The following is a 13,520-nucleotide window of genomic DNA, read 5'->3' as shown; positions in this document are numbered from 1 at the left end:
AACCACAAAAGATGATCAGATCACCTCAGATCGTCAACGCTTTGAAACGGTCGCTTTTGTTGTTACGCAACATGCTGTGCTCTAGGCCTCGGAAGGATTAGTACCTCTTTGCTTGGCGTGGGCCCCTGGCTGGCCTTGGTGATCTGTTCACTTCTTCCTCACGCCTACTGGCCAGTTCCTCTGCTGTGAGATGCTAACACAAATTACATCAAACGTCATCGAACGAGAACAAAGCATATACACCGAGTGGATAATCAACGGTAAATGAAAACAGACCGAGTGAGGAATCCACATCCACACTGAGAGAGGATTTATGGTTTTACACAAGATACTGGAGCAAATAGACAACATGCAGAAGAATCAATTTGCTATTTAACACTCTGAAATTCTCCATCAGTATTTCTACCAGCACCGACAACAGGCTCTCCTTTTGTGCTGTATGCCTTTTACAATTCTAATAGCATTCGGGACAGTGGAGTCCTGTAGCAGAGTGGTTAGAGCACTTGCCTTGCAAGTGAGAGGACCTGGCTTTGTTCCCAGACAGAGCCAAACCATAAGCAAGTTTCCTTATTCCACCCACACACACCTCTGTCTACCTAACAGTAACAGCGCCTTGAGACGTCCTCCCGACGTGAAAGGCTCTCTATAAATGGATTCTTGTTGCTGTTGTTAGTCGATTGGCAGATTGCTTTCACGAGGGTAAGGATTCCTTCAAAAAAAAAACTATTTTATAAAAACAGTAATTTGGTCACTCAATCCACAACTGTTGGTGGGACACTGCTGGTCGCAATTGGCTCCGTGTTTCGGCAAGAAGAAATACCTCAAACGTTTGCCCCTCGAGATCCTTGGCATCGCGCCAGTTCCCCCAAGGATCTCGCACCCGCCGTCTCCTGGTCCGCTGTGAAAACAGAAACAAATGTCACTAATCCGAGGGATGTGTACACTGGCAAAGGATGGGAGCTAATAAGATGCTCCGTTGTGTATAGCTGATCGGTCAATTTTTATACCAACTGTTCCTGAGATCTCCACAAATCTGTGCAAACACACTCGTTCGCTCCCAGAGCATAAACACTGCATAGACCAGTCAGCCAGAGGATGGTTTAACCTACAAGGAATCATCATTGCTGACTTGAATTTACATGGAAGCAGCATCGTAAGAGAAGTTAAAGAATGATTATTAAACACTTCAATGAGCTGCACATTAACTGTGGCTCAATATCAAAGAATACTTTCTTTTGATGCGGGAAAACCTAATCTTAAGCATTCTTTAGTTCTACTAACATCTTTTAAAAATAACACTTGCATATCATAGTGCCTTATTATAATAATAAAAATCCTTGCATTTCATATAGCGCCTCATCACATTGTTGAAACAACGACGACTTGCATTTATATAGTTGTTAAGAGATGTCTCAAAGCGCGTCACAGAATACACTATAAAGTGAATTGACTGTATAACATGTTGTCAAGACGCCTCAAAACGCTTCATGGGATATACTGTAGAGTATATGTATTTTGTGGGCAAACAGTCTTTTGGGAAGAAAGCAATGGCTAATCACAACTGACCACGTCGTTCAGCTCATCACCTTCAACAACTCAACCCCCGAGCCATCTATTGGATTTTATAGCTTATTATAAAGCTTAGCTGGCAGTGGGTGAAACAATATCAATTTATTATCAGTGAGTATATTGCTTTAGCAGAGAAATATTGAAGTATTTCTGGGATTGTGAGCAGTTATGAAATTTCTTCCTCGATCTTTCAAAATAAACTTTCAGATTTTTCCACTATTTTTTTCATGACAACCTTCGGCTAAGACGTCAGGACAACCTAGACTGCAGACTGGATTGTCCTACCACCTGCTGTCAAAACACTGCTCCGCAATTAACTACCAGAACTTTTAGCGTAGATCTCATCATAGAATCAGAGAATCCTGCAGAACAGAAGGAGGCCATTCGGTCCATCCTTCCTGTGCCAGCTCTTTGAAAGAGCTACCCAATCAGTCCCACTCCCCCGCTTTTTCCCCAGAGCCTTGCAACTATTTTTCTTTTTGAGTAAATATCCAATACCGTTTTGAAAGTTATTACTGAATCTGCTCCCACCTCCCTTTCAGGCAGTGCGTTCCAAATCATAATTACTCGCTGTGTAAAAACATTTCTCCTGTTATCTCTGCTGTTCACTTCCCTGCAGCTCTCAATCCAGCACAGCACTGGAGCAGTGTATTCAATGAGGGCAGACTGGTGAAAACACAATACATGTCAAATTCCTTCCCACCCTATGGATCAGAAATCTATTTCCTTACGCTAATGCTAACCAGCCACACAAACAAATTCCTTTTAGTGCCCCCAATAACAAAGGCACGTCCGCTAATTATTAGAAGCGGTTGCGACTACATTTATAATACACAATCTTTCTAAGCGTGTAATAAAGCAGTTTATTATTTATGACCTAACTGAACTGATGCAGTGAAGTAGTTTTACGCTTCAGCATCGTGCACGTTTGCACTCTTATTCAGGAGAGTGAGAGAGAGAGACAGACGGATGGGAGTTTGTTGCCATGGCAGAAACTCGATGAGAAACATCTGCTCAGGTGATAGTGAATGAGGACACAATCGAGTACGCTGCAAGGGACTGAATAGCCTTTATTCTTGCTTACAGACTCTCGATCAGTCTTTAAATCCCACCTTAAAAACGTATCTCTTTAATAATAATAATCCTTACATTTGATAGAGCGCCTTATCAGGTCGTTGAGACATCTCAAAGCGCTTCACAGAATATATTGTAAATAATAATAATCCTTGCATTTGATATAGTGCCTTATTGCTTTTTCCCCCCCCAAATATATGCGAACCACACAGATATTTGACTTTATAATTCAGAACCTTTTATGATAAGGAAAAATTGCAGTCTTGTTATTTTATTTCCCCCTCCTCCCCACCATCACCACTATCTAAAGCAGTAAGTAACAGAAACTAGTAACTGCTCCTCAGCTGGCATGAGATGAAAGGTGCAAACAAATGGTTTGCTGACAATTTCCCAATGGCTCGGAGAATATGTTCAGCTAGCAGCCGAGCCACACACACTGGACAGAGCAGGGGCGTTAATGTGATCCCGAGACACTGTTGAGCCCGTCAATCACAGGACTGAGTGGTATTGTGTACCTACAACTGGGGGTAATAATCCCTCAAAAAAAAGTGGTCACTCATTCCTCTATCCACGACTGCTTGTGGGACACTGCTGTGCGCAATTGGCTGCCAAGTTTTGTACAAAAAATATGCCGTCAATTCACTTTACAGTGTATCCTGTGAAATGCTTTGTGACGTCTCAAAGCCATGATAAGGGGCTTTATCAAATTCAAGGATCATTATAATTGGCCACTCTCTCCCTCTTGTTATATAATGACTCTTTCTCTCTCTCCCTATGAATGTTTAGCCATCACTGAGGACGGGAGGGAGTTCAGCCTCTTGACCATGGGACCGCAAACGAGCAGCGAGAGAGGAACCCGAGCCCGAGTGGAACTGTGTCCTGAGCAGAAGATAAAACAGAGATTCCAGCTGCCTGCCAGAGATGGCACTTCTTTATCCCGAGATGGTCGCACAATAATAATCCTTGCATTTGATACAGATCCTTATCACGTCATTCAGACGTCTCAAGGCGCTTCACAGAATATACTGTAAATTGGATTGATGGGTGTATTTTGTGGGTGAAAAAGGTGCCATTGTAAGACTAGAAATCCAATTTTTGCCAAAATTCCCTAAAGTATTCCTCTAAGTGCCAGGTGAAGAACAGGCAAAACCTCTCAACATGGCCACAGGCCGGCGTTTTGAGAGAGAGAATCCGCAATATCTCCAGCCACCGCACAGCTTCTATCTCAACTCTGGGGTGCCAGCAGAGATGATGAGCATTTCTCGTGCCATTAGGCTGGTGGCTTTTGGCGTTCTCGCTTCGTTTTGATCCGCTGTGTGTACATGCTCCTGTCTGCCTCATTAATTTGACCGAGACGCACTAAATTGGCTCTAAATTGAGCTGAAGCTACCCTCTGAAGGCAGCCTGGTGGGGCAGGAGGCTGAGGCGCTGCTGAACGATGCCCGCAGAGCGAGTTTCTGACCCCATCAGTGCCATCTGGTAGAGGCGCTTCCCTCAGGGTGCTGGAAATTGGAGGAGAAATCATCCATGTTGTTCTCGCTCACCTCCCCGACGCACGACTTAAGGACTGAGCAGCCCAGAGGCCTTGGAACAGGTGGCCTCGTGCTCTCAACCGAGCAAATGGTGGATAGAATTGGGCAGGAAGGAGGAGAAATCTCTCACAAAAAGCATCCTTTGCAATTTACCTTTACATCATCATCAGTTACAGCTCGACAGCAGGGTGGACCAATTTCATCCACACCCCCACCCACCACCCCTCACGTTCTCAAATAGGGCATCCGGCCTTCAGCAGCCAAAAGGTTGCCCAGCCCACTGTTACAGAAGTTACTTGTATGTTACAAACGGTTACCTCTGTTACTAGCAGGCCATTATATGTAAAATTGATGCAATGCTTTAAACTACAGTGACTGTTAGGTTTGTTCACTTACCATTGACTGTAACCTTTGGGCGAGCAAATATGTCTGTACGCAGTCCTTCCCTTCCTCCTTGCTACGTGTTCGGTCTACAGGTCGCGGTCGATTGTACACGGCCTGTTCTGCTGAAGCAAAAAGCAGCGATTAAATAATAATAAATCTCTGTATTTCATATCCTGGAGAAATACACTTCTCTTTTCATGAAAAGAATCTCAGTTTAACATCTCATCTGAAAGACAATATCATCACCAAGTGCAGCGTCGCCCACCTACTCCCCCAAGTACTACACTGCAGTGAGCCTCAGCCTCTTAAGTTCTAAGCCCTGAAGTGAAGCTAGAACTCATAACCTTCTGATTAGAAGCAACAGTAAAAGCAAATGAGCCAATCTGACATCCACCATGTTGTCCGACCCTATAACAACACTGATCCCTGCACTTGGTAGCGTCTTTACATCAGGACGACGTCTCAAAACCCTTCACACGACATACTGTAAAGTGAAATGACTGTGTGCTTTTTATTATGTGTACCATAATATAATTATGCAATTATATAAGTAATATAATTATGCTATATCAAATTCAAGTATTATTATTATTGAGACGTCTCAACGAACTGATAAGATGCTACATGAAATGCAAGGATTATTATTATTATTATTTTTGTAATCTGTACAGATTTCTCACATCCCAAAACATCCACTCACTTGCTGTATTGTGAGCACATGTGGAGTTCGGGTGAGGACAGGATCGGGACTTCATTAAGCCTACTGCGGTCAAGAGTCACATGAGTATTGGACACTTGGGAGAGGTGGCAGAGTGAAGCAACCAGCGCCCGTGAAACCATACCCCAACTGGAAGGAACAAAGGGGGTGAAATGTCTTCAGGAGAATAAAATATCAAACGATTGGCAGTGAGGAGGGAAAAAAAACATACTATTTTCCATGTATAAAGCCAATGATCTGACATCGATCTGGAGGTGCGAGCAGCTGATTTTAATCTCTAAAGCTACAGCAGAACTTTTGTGAGGCAAACAAAAGCTAACAGCATCAATATATTCTTGCAATATAAATGGCAGCACATCATATTGCCCCTGCCTTGATTGTGCAGAAAACAACCAGTTAGTGCGGATTTATCATTTAGAGCGCGGAGAAATCAATGGTAATTGAGAGTTGTTCCCTGAAAGGCAGTAAATTTCAACAATAAGAGTTTTTTCGGGGAGTATTTTATGGATTGGAGGGAAAAATGCTTTCAACTTGAAAGCATTCCCTCCCACACAATGCCCCGATTTTAACCTGAAAATTAATGTTTTATTCAACAAATTAATCTTGTGCTGCAAGAACAATTAGTGTCGCTAAAAAAACACCTCGGACATGCGTAGTGGTACTGTACTTCCAGCAATATACATTACAGTCGTTTTGGTAAGTTTTTACTAAGAAGCAACGCAATCAGTACAAATTGATGGCTTCCTTTTCTTTTCATTTCTTTTCTAGCCATGACACATTTCCTCTACTTAACATGGCTCATGTCACCTTCCACTCTCTGATCTGCTTTCTTCCGCCCAAAGTGTTTTGTCTATTCTAAACCCTGTCATCTTCGGGCAACGTGATTTCTTCATTAAGCATCACACAAGGCCACTTATAATCCATTAGAGTCATTAATCCGTGATTTTCCACAGTGCCCCTCCAGCACGATTGTCGTAGGATTACCGGATTCTAGGCCTCTCGCTCACACTTGAAATCAGAAATGTTTTGAAACGTTTTAAATTATTCATGAACTAAAATGATGTTTTTCAAATGGAAGAGAGGGGTTTTTTAAGAGACTGATTATGTGATTCACAGCGTTGCAGTGCAGGGATAATAATAATCCTTGCGTTTGATACAGCGCCTCATCACATCTTCGAGACGTCTCAAAGCGCTTTACAGGAAATACTGAAAAGTGAATTGACTGCATTTTCTTGTGGGCGAAACATGGCAGCCAATTGCACACAGGAGCTTCCAACAAACGGTCGTGGATTGAGCGACCAAATTATAAGAAACGGATCTGCATCCTCGGCCCAGCCACACATCGAATGATTGACCTTGCTCACACCCATGGTGGGCAGGGAGGCAGATTACATGCATTTCATAGGTGCAGAGAGCAAACCTGCCCTCTGATTAATAAAACCTCCATTATAATCTGATTGATGCTTGCGGTTCCAGGCATCTGGTGGCGCTGTGCAGAACTCCAAACATACAATTTGTGCACAGTTCTGCCCAGTTGACGTTAGTGCACACCTACTGTAAGTAATACCCATTCTACTTAGAAAGGCGCTCTAGCACCACCCATAGGGAGAAAAATAGCATAGATAGTGACATAGAAACATCTCCTGTAGCTCAGTAGTTGAAGCACTCGCCTTGCAAGTGAGAGACCTGGGTTCAATTCCCAGCAGGGTAAAACCTTGGGCAAGTTTCCTTACTCCACACGCCTGATAATAATCCCTCAAGAAAAACAAAAAAGTTAATAAATTGGTCACTTCAATCCACGCCTGTTTGTGGGACGCTGCTGTACACAATTGGCTGCCGCGTTTCGCCCACAAATATACAGTCAATTCACTTGACAGTATATTCCGTGAAGCGCTTTGAGACGTCTCAACGACTTGATATGGCGCTATATTATAATAATAAAGTTATTATTATTATCTCCTGTTTATAAGAAAATAAGTTAAAAGGGTTACATTTGTTTCCTTACTCCACACACAAGTCTCTGTTTACCCAGCAGTAAGTAGGAACCCGATGGTTAGTCGATTGGCGGATCACCTGCCGGGGTAATAATCCCTTCAAAAAAATAACAATTTCGTCGCTCAATCCATAGGTATTTTTTGGGACACTGCTATGTGCAATTGGCTGCCTCATTTCACCCTCAAAATACAGTCAATTCACTTTACAGTATATCCTATGAAGCGCTTTGAGATGTCTCAACAAAGTGATAAGGCGCTATATCAAATACCAGGATTATTATTGTTGTTGGGTAAAAAGCCTTAGCACTCTGTTGAAATTGAAACTCCAATTAATAAATATAGATATTTATATTTAATTAATAAATATTGCCACTTCACGGATCTTGGGAGTGCTTAACGGTGGAGAGCGATGTTGAGCGGGGGGTAAGGAGGAGGTGACCGTAGGCACGGTCAAAATGGAAGGTTAAATTAAACGAGTGACGAATAATCGAGCTTGTGGGTTTAGCGTAATGAATAACAAATGAAATATAAATAATAACAGTCTTGCCATTTGATATAGCACTTTATCCACTGTATAAATCATTTGTGAGACCATACTTAGATACCAGTCACCACAGTACAAAAAGGATATTGGAGAAATCGAGAAGATACAGAGGAGGACAATAACAAAATGATTGAGGGAATGGAGGGACTGAACTATGAAGAGCGAAGTAAATTGGGCATGTTCACGCTGGAAAAGAGAAGACTGAGAGGCGACATGATTGCTGTCTTTGAGATTCTAAAGGGACATTCTAGATCATGACAGGCTGTTCAACTTGTCCAGAATAGTAAAACCAGAGGACACGGCCTGCGATTGAAGGGGGTAAATTCAGAATGAATCTACTCAAAGACTATTTCAGTGAGAGAATAGTGAACCTGTGGAAGAGGCTCCCCAGGGAGATGGTTGAAGCAGGAAATGTTGATTCTTTCAAACACAATTAGATAGTTTTCTTTTAGGAAATAACCTCATGGGATACAGTGCACAGTTCAGAACATATGTGCATGCGACCACCAGGAAGGTGGAAGGCAAACTAGTTGGACCTTGGTCTTTTTTCGTCGAGCACGTATTTCTAAGAAGTCTGTTTTGCTGAAGAAACATAAATGCTTCACCTGTGACTGACTATCTGAGGTCTTGCTGACAAAATACAGTCAATTCACTTTACAGTATATTCTGTGAAGTGCTTTGAGATGCCTCAACGGTGTAATAAGGCGCTATATCAAATGCAAGGATTATTATCATTTAATATTTCGATTGATAGCCTACAACAGCTATTCCCAAAAGTCTTTTTGTGTTCATTATAATCGCTTGAAAAGTTTCGCAGTCAATTGCGTAATCGCAATACATATTTTTGTAAACAGCACGTAAATGCATCGATGTCCCTTTGCAAATCAAGCAGCTCATTTTAATCACTAAATGATGCCAAACGGTCACAGGAAGGGTACCAGAAATAACACTCCCAGTACTGTCTGTTCTTATGAAGTTAATTTCACAGTTTCTGTTGCTTGACTCACAGCGCTCAGAGACGCTCTCCTGTGTAAAGGGCTTTATACAAATGCAAGTAGTCATTGTTGTTGGTCTACCCCCTTTCCCCTCGCAACTACGATTAACACCTATGGTCTCTAACGAATTTGAACATTTTTAATAATCCTAGACACAGTGCATAACTTGTCAAAGCCCTTCACAAGATAATTGGCGTCAAGTGTAGTGACTGAATTTGCAGGCAAATAGGGCAGTCAATTTGTGCACAAAGCAAGAACCACATAAGACCCCACAAAACACCCATTTTCGTCTAAAAAAATGTAGTCAATTCAGTTCACAGTATATCCTGTGAAGCACTTTGAGACGTCTCCAAAATGTGACAAGGCACTATATCAAAATGCAAGGATTATTATTATGAAGCAAACTATCAATTCATTTGGAGGATTTACTATTGTTTTAAGTTCTCCTGTTCCTAAGCGTTAAATATACTAGGGAGGAGGTGGTGTAGGGGGCGCGGGCGGGGGGGAGAAGAGTTGGGAGAGGAGGAGGGGGCGGGAGAAGAGTGGGCAGAAGGGGTGGGGGAGAAGAGGGGGTGGGGGAGAAGAGGGGTGAGGGAGAGGGGGGGAAGAAGAGGGCGTGGGGGAGAGGTTAAAAAAAAGCTCACCACAGCCGAAGTTTATAGCTCCAATTAATTCCAGGTAGGTGTGTATGCGTCCGATGCAGTTGACGTCCCCACAGTTCTTGAGGCCTGGACGCACCGATGTTTTATTCAGGTATTTGGGTTTACACTTCTCCCTGCAGGAACAAAACACAGGCCTCACTGCCCTATTCCTATCCTGTGGCTGCCGGGTGTTTTAGTTAATGGGACTTGGGAGAGACAGCGAGAATCTGGAGGTGTTGATTTGATAGATTGCTGCCCACTAGCAACATTTTTTTTTGTGCAAAACTCCCAGAGTTATTGCAACCTTAAACTTCAACTGAAAAAAATAGACCAACTTTAAAATATCTCCCGAAAATGTCACTCAGGTACAAATTAGGTTAAGAAAACGTGACCCTGGTTAGAGGGGAAGCCAACAGGTGTGGATGGTACTGAATCATCCCTCCAACTCCAACCCCGCGATGTGCAGAGTCCAGCGAACAATCTGTCGCGGTGATGAATAAAGAGGAAGCGTTACTATCGAGAGAGAGAGAACGAGAGAGGGGGGAATTAGGAGTAAATCAATCTGCTTGTCATACCCACAGGCAACACCGTAGCAGCAGGATATAGGTCATTTTGCTGCCTTTTGCTGAAGAACAATGTAAAGAAGATAAGCTGCATTCGGGGTGGTGGGGGAGATAATAATAATAATCCTTGCATTTAATATAGTTCAGGGCTCTGTCCTCGGTCCCCTCCTCTTCACCCTCTATATGCTCCCCCTGTGGTGACATCATCCGCAGACATTGGGTTCACTCCCACATGTATGCGGATGACACCCAACTCTACCTTTCCTCCTCTACCCTCAACTCCACGACCCCCGATGTCCTGACAGCTGTCTGTCCGACATCGAGTCCTGGACGAGAGACAACTTTCTTCAGCTCAACGTACGTAAAACCGAGGCCCTCCTGATTGGCTCACGTCAGCGCCTCCGCACCTCAGGCACTGACAGCATCAGCATCCAAGGCTGCACTCTCCACCTCTCAAAGCCATCAGGAACCTCGGGGTTCTGTTCGACCCTGAGCTGTCCTTTCTCCCTCACATCCGCGCCACAACTGGCACCGCCTTCCATCACCTCCGGAATATCGCCAGACTACGGCACTACCTCACCCCTCACGCTGCTGAAACTCTGGTCCACGCCTTTATCACCTCAAGGCTGGACTATGGGAACTCTCTCCTCGCGGCCTTCCCGCCACCTCCCTCCACACTGCAGGTCATTCAGAACTCTGCAGCTCGTGTACTGTCCCGCACCAGACACCGCGACCACATCACTCCCACCCTCGCTCGCCTCCACTGGCTCCCCATCCCCCAGAGGATCGAATTCAAGATCCTCATCCTCACCTACAAGGCCATTCACGGCCTCGCTCCCTCCTACCTCTCCGACCTACTATCCCCCTACCTACCTGCCCGTACCCTCCGTTCCTCTGGCTCCGGTCTGCTCCACATCCCCCGCCCCAACCGCCCTACCATCGGTGGCCTTCAGCCTCTCAGCCCCGAGGCTCTGGAACTCCATCCCCAGTGCCTTCGCCGCCTCCTCCCTTTCCTCCTTCAAGGCCGGTCTCAAGACCTTTCTCTTTGACCGTGCCTTCAGCTCCCCTCTCGACTCTCTACCCCCTCCTCGCTCCCTCCCTTCTCTCCCCTCACCCTGACCATCTCCCCCCTCCTTGCTCCCTCCCTTCCCTCCCCTCACCCTGACCATTTCCCCCTTGCTCGGGTCCTGACCCAACTGTACAGCGCCTTGGGACGTCCTCCCGACATGAAAGGCGCTCTATAAATGGAATCGTGTTGTTGCTGTTGTTGTTCCTCATCACATCTTTGAGATGTCTCAAAAATCTGCCCCACTCTCTGGAACTCCATCCAGGAGTTCCTCTGACTCGCTCCCTCTCTCATCGCTTTCAAAGTCCACCTCAAGACCTACCTCTTTGACGGCGCTTTCAGTCATCTTTCCCCTCCCCCCCACACTCCCCTCGGCTCTCACCACACCTCTGCTCTCACTCCACCTCGGCTCTTACCCCCCCACCTCAGCTGTCGAGCAGGATTGTTAAGGAACTTTGGGACGCCCGCAGAATAGTCAATTCCCTTCACAGTGCATCCCGTGAAGTGCTTTGAGACGTCTCAACAACGTGAAATGCAAGAATTATTATTATCATTACTATTATTGGGACAGTCTCCCAACATGAAAGACGCGTATAAGTTGTATTGTACATAAACAGAGAATCTATAAACCTATGGACAATCTAAGGGGATACAGCGTTAATAGACATACCATGACACACACTCTTATCAACAGATTTAAAAACAAGAGCCCTTTTTCTCACCACTGATCCAGGATGTAGTTTCGGATCTTCAGAAAGCGCTCCGGTGTTTTTGACGGACGCCCCTCAAAGAACTCGGAGATGGCTTGCTTCTCGTCCTCTGTGATCACATTTTTGTCCAGTATCACCTCCTGCGCGGGCGGTTTCAAAGCCTCCTCTTCCTCATCCTCCTCGTCCTCGCAGTTCTCATCAGCTTCTGTTTCACAAACGGCGAGTTCCAGTGAGTTATCACGGAGACCCCCTTTCTCCTCCAAGCTTTTGAACTCCAGAAAATCCGGACCTGGGGCTGCTGATCCTTCACCAGCGGCCTCCGGAGGCTGCTCACACTTCCTGCAATTGTCCGAGACTCTATCGGCTGGTGATAATTTTCCTGGTGATAATTCGCCTCCGTCAGTCCCGTGATCCACATCTTCAAGGTTATCCCCACTCAGCCCGCAGTCCTTCGTCACTTCCTCAGGTTCGGACGTGGGAGAGAACTCCTGTACCGTCACCGCGGAGGCCAGAGGGACGGTCAGCAGTTCATCGGCTCGAGAAACACTACAGCAATGAGACCCACACTCAGCTGGCACCCTCTTCGAATCAGCGCCACATACCCGCTCTTTACGCTCCCCAAGTCCATCGTCGTCGCTGTCGGTTCCGTCCATGACATCTACATCTTCGTCGTCGGACATGTGCTCGATCTTCACGGTGGAGCAAGTCTGTCCCTGCGACAATGCAGAGCTGCAGGATCCTGTGCCGGTTTTCAAAGCGCTGGCTTTGTTACCGGAAACGCACACGATGTTGGTCTGCGAGATGCTCCCCTCCTCCACGGACTTTTCAGCCTTTGCCTATGAAATGACAGAAAAAATTGTAATTTCACCAAAACCTCAGTCACCTGCCTCCACAGTCCTATACAGGAACACAATAAATTTCCACAGTAGATATAATAATACTAATCCCTGCACTTGATACAGCGTCTTATCACGTCATTGAGACGTCTCAAGAGCGCTTCACAGGATATACTGTAAAGTGGAGTGATTGTGTGAATTGTGGGCCAAACGCAAAATGCAACATTTATAAACACACCACATGAAATGGAACCATCACAAATTATAATTGTGCCTCCAATGATTGTTAGCTTTCTTTGGATTCTACCTCTTCTTCCCCATCCCCCCCACATCCATCTCTTCACACTGCGGAGTCGTGAACCTTTCAGTGGTTAGGAAAGCCATCTAGCCACTCACTGCAGCAGAGAGGAATGTGCCCGTCCATCATCCCAGCACCAGGCTGCGGAAACCATGTTAAACTGGCTGGCCTAATCAATCGATTGGCCAGCCTTACCTGTAACCCGTAGCCTTACAATGAGATAGCGAGATCTTCCGATAGATAGCTCTGTGAAATTCAGTCTGATATGCGGTAACAATGGCATCAAGTTTTAGAGCTTATTCACAGGAAGGAAGCGGCTGGGGCTTGGCTGTCACTTTGAGAATTTCAATCGTTGTCATAAACAACGAGCGACTAATTAAATAAGACAAAGAGCCCCACACAATATTAGCAGCAGCTGCTTTTACGACAGGTCACGGCAACCGCTGAGAGGCAGAGAGAGGACATCATACTGCTCGATTGAATCATTTATGAATATAACAGTGCCTTTAGTTTCATGGCGTTTAACTGTGTTGTGAATGAAATATAGATAACAGAATATGAAGATGTTTTAAGTGCTTCGGCAATTGAGAGAAGCA

At 45.0% G+C, this 13,520-nt stretch overlaps 1 protein-coding gene across 5 annotated transcripts in view; it reads right to left on the bottom strand.

Moving 5' to 3' along the window:
* mysm1 (Myb-like, SWIRM and MPN domains 1) overlaps positions 1–13,520 on the bottom strand; it is a 43,338-nt gene that overhangs the window by 19,575 nt on the left and 10,243 nt on the right. For 3 of the 5 annotated variants that reach the window (XM_007903697.2, XM_007903700.2, XM_007903699.2), the window contains exons 8-12: positions 11,803–12,626; positions 9,455–9,585; positions 4,572–4,681; positions 821–898; positions 105–193 (exon numbers count right to left, since the gene is read on the bottom strand). In XM_007903697.2, coding sequence (XP_007901888.1) covers positions 105–193; positions 821–898; positions 4,572–4,681; positions 9,455–9,585; positions 11,803–12,626 — 1,232 coding nt within the window. The remainder of the gene's footprint in view (positions 1–104; positions 194–820; positions 899–4,571; positions 4,682–9,454; positions 9,586–11,802; positions 12,627–13,520) is intronic. The other 2 variants (XM_007903698.2, XM_042335286.1) reach the window with 1 other exon arrangement.

This window comes from Callorhinchus milii, unplaced genomic scaffold (assembly GCF_018977255.1).
Source record: "Callorhinchus milii isolate IMCB2004 unplaced genomic scaffold, IMCB_Cmil_1.0 Scaffold5, whole genome shotgun sequence".
In the NCBI taxonomy this organism is placed as follows: Eukaryota; Metazoa; Chordata; class Chondrichthyes; order Chimaeriformes; family Callorhinchidae; genus Callorhinchus; species Callorhinchus milii.
This window is presented reverse-complemented; position numbering and strand designations above follow the sequence as displayed.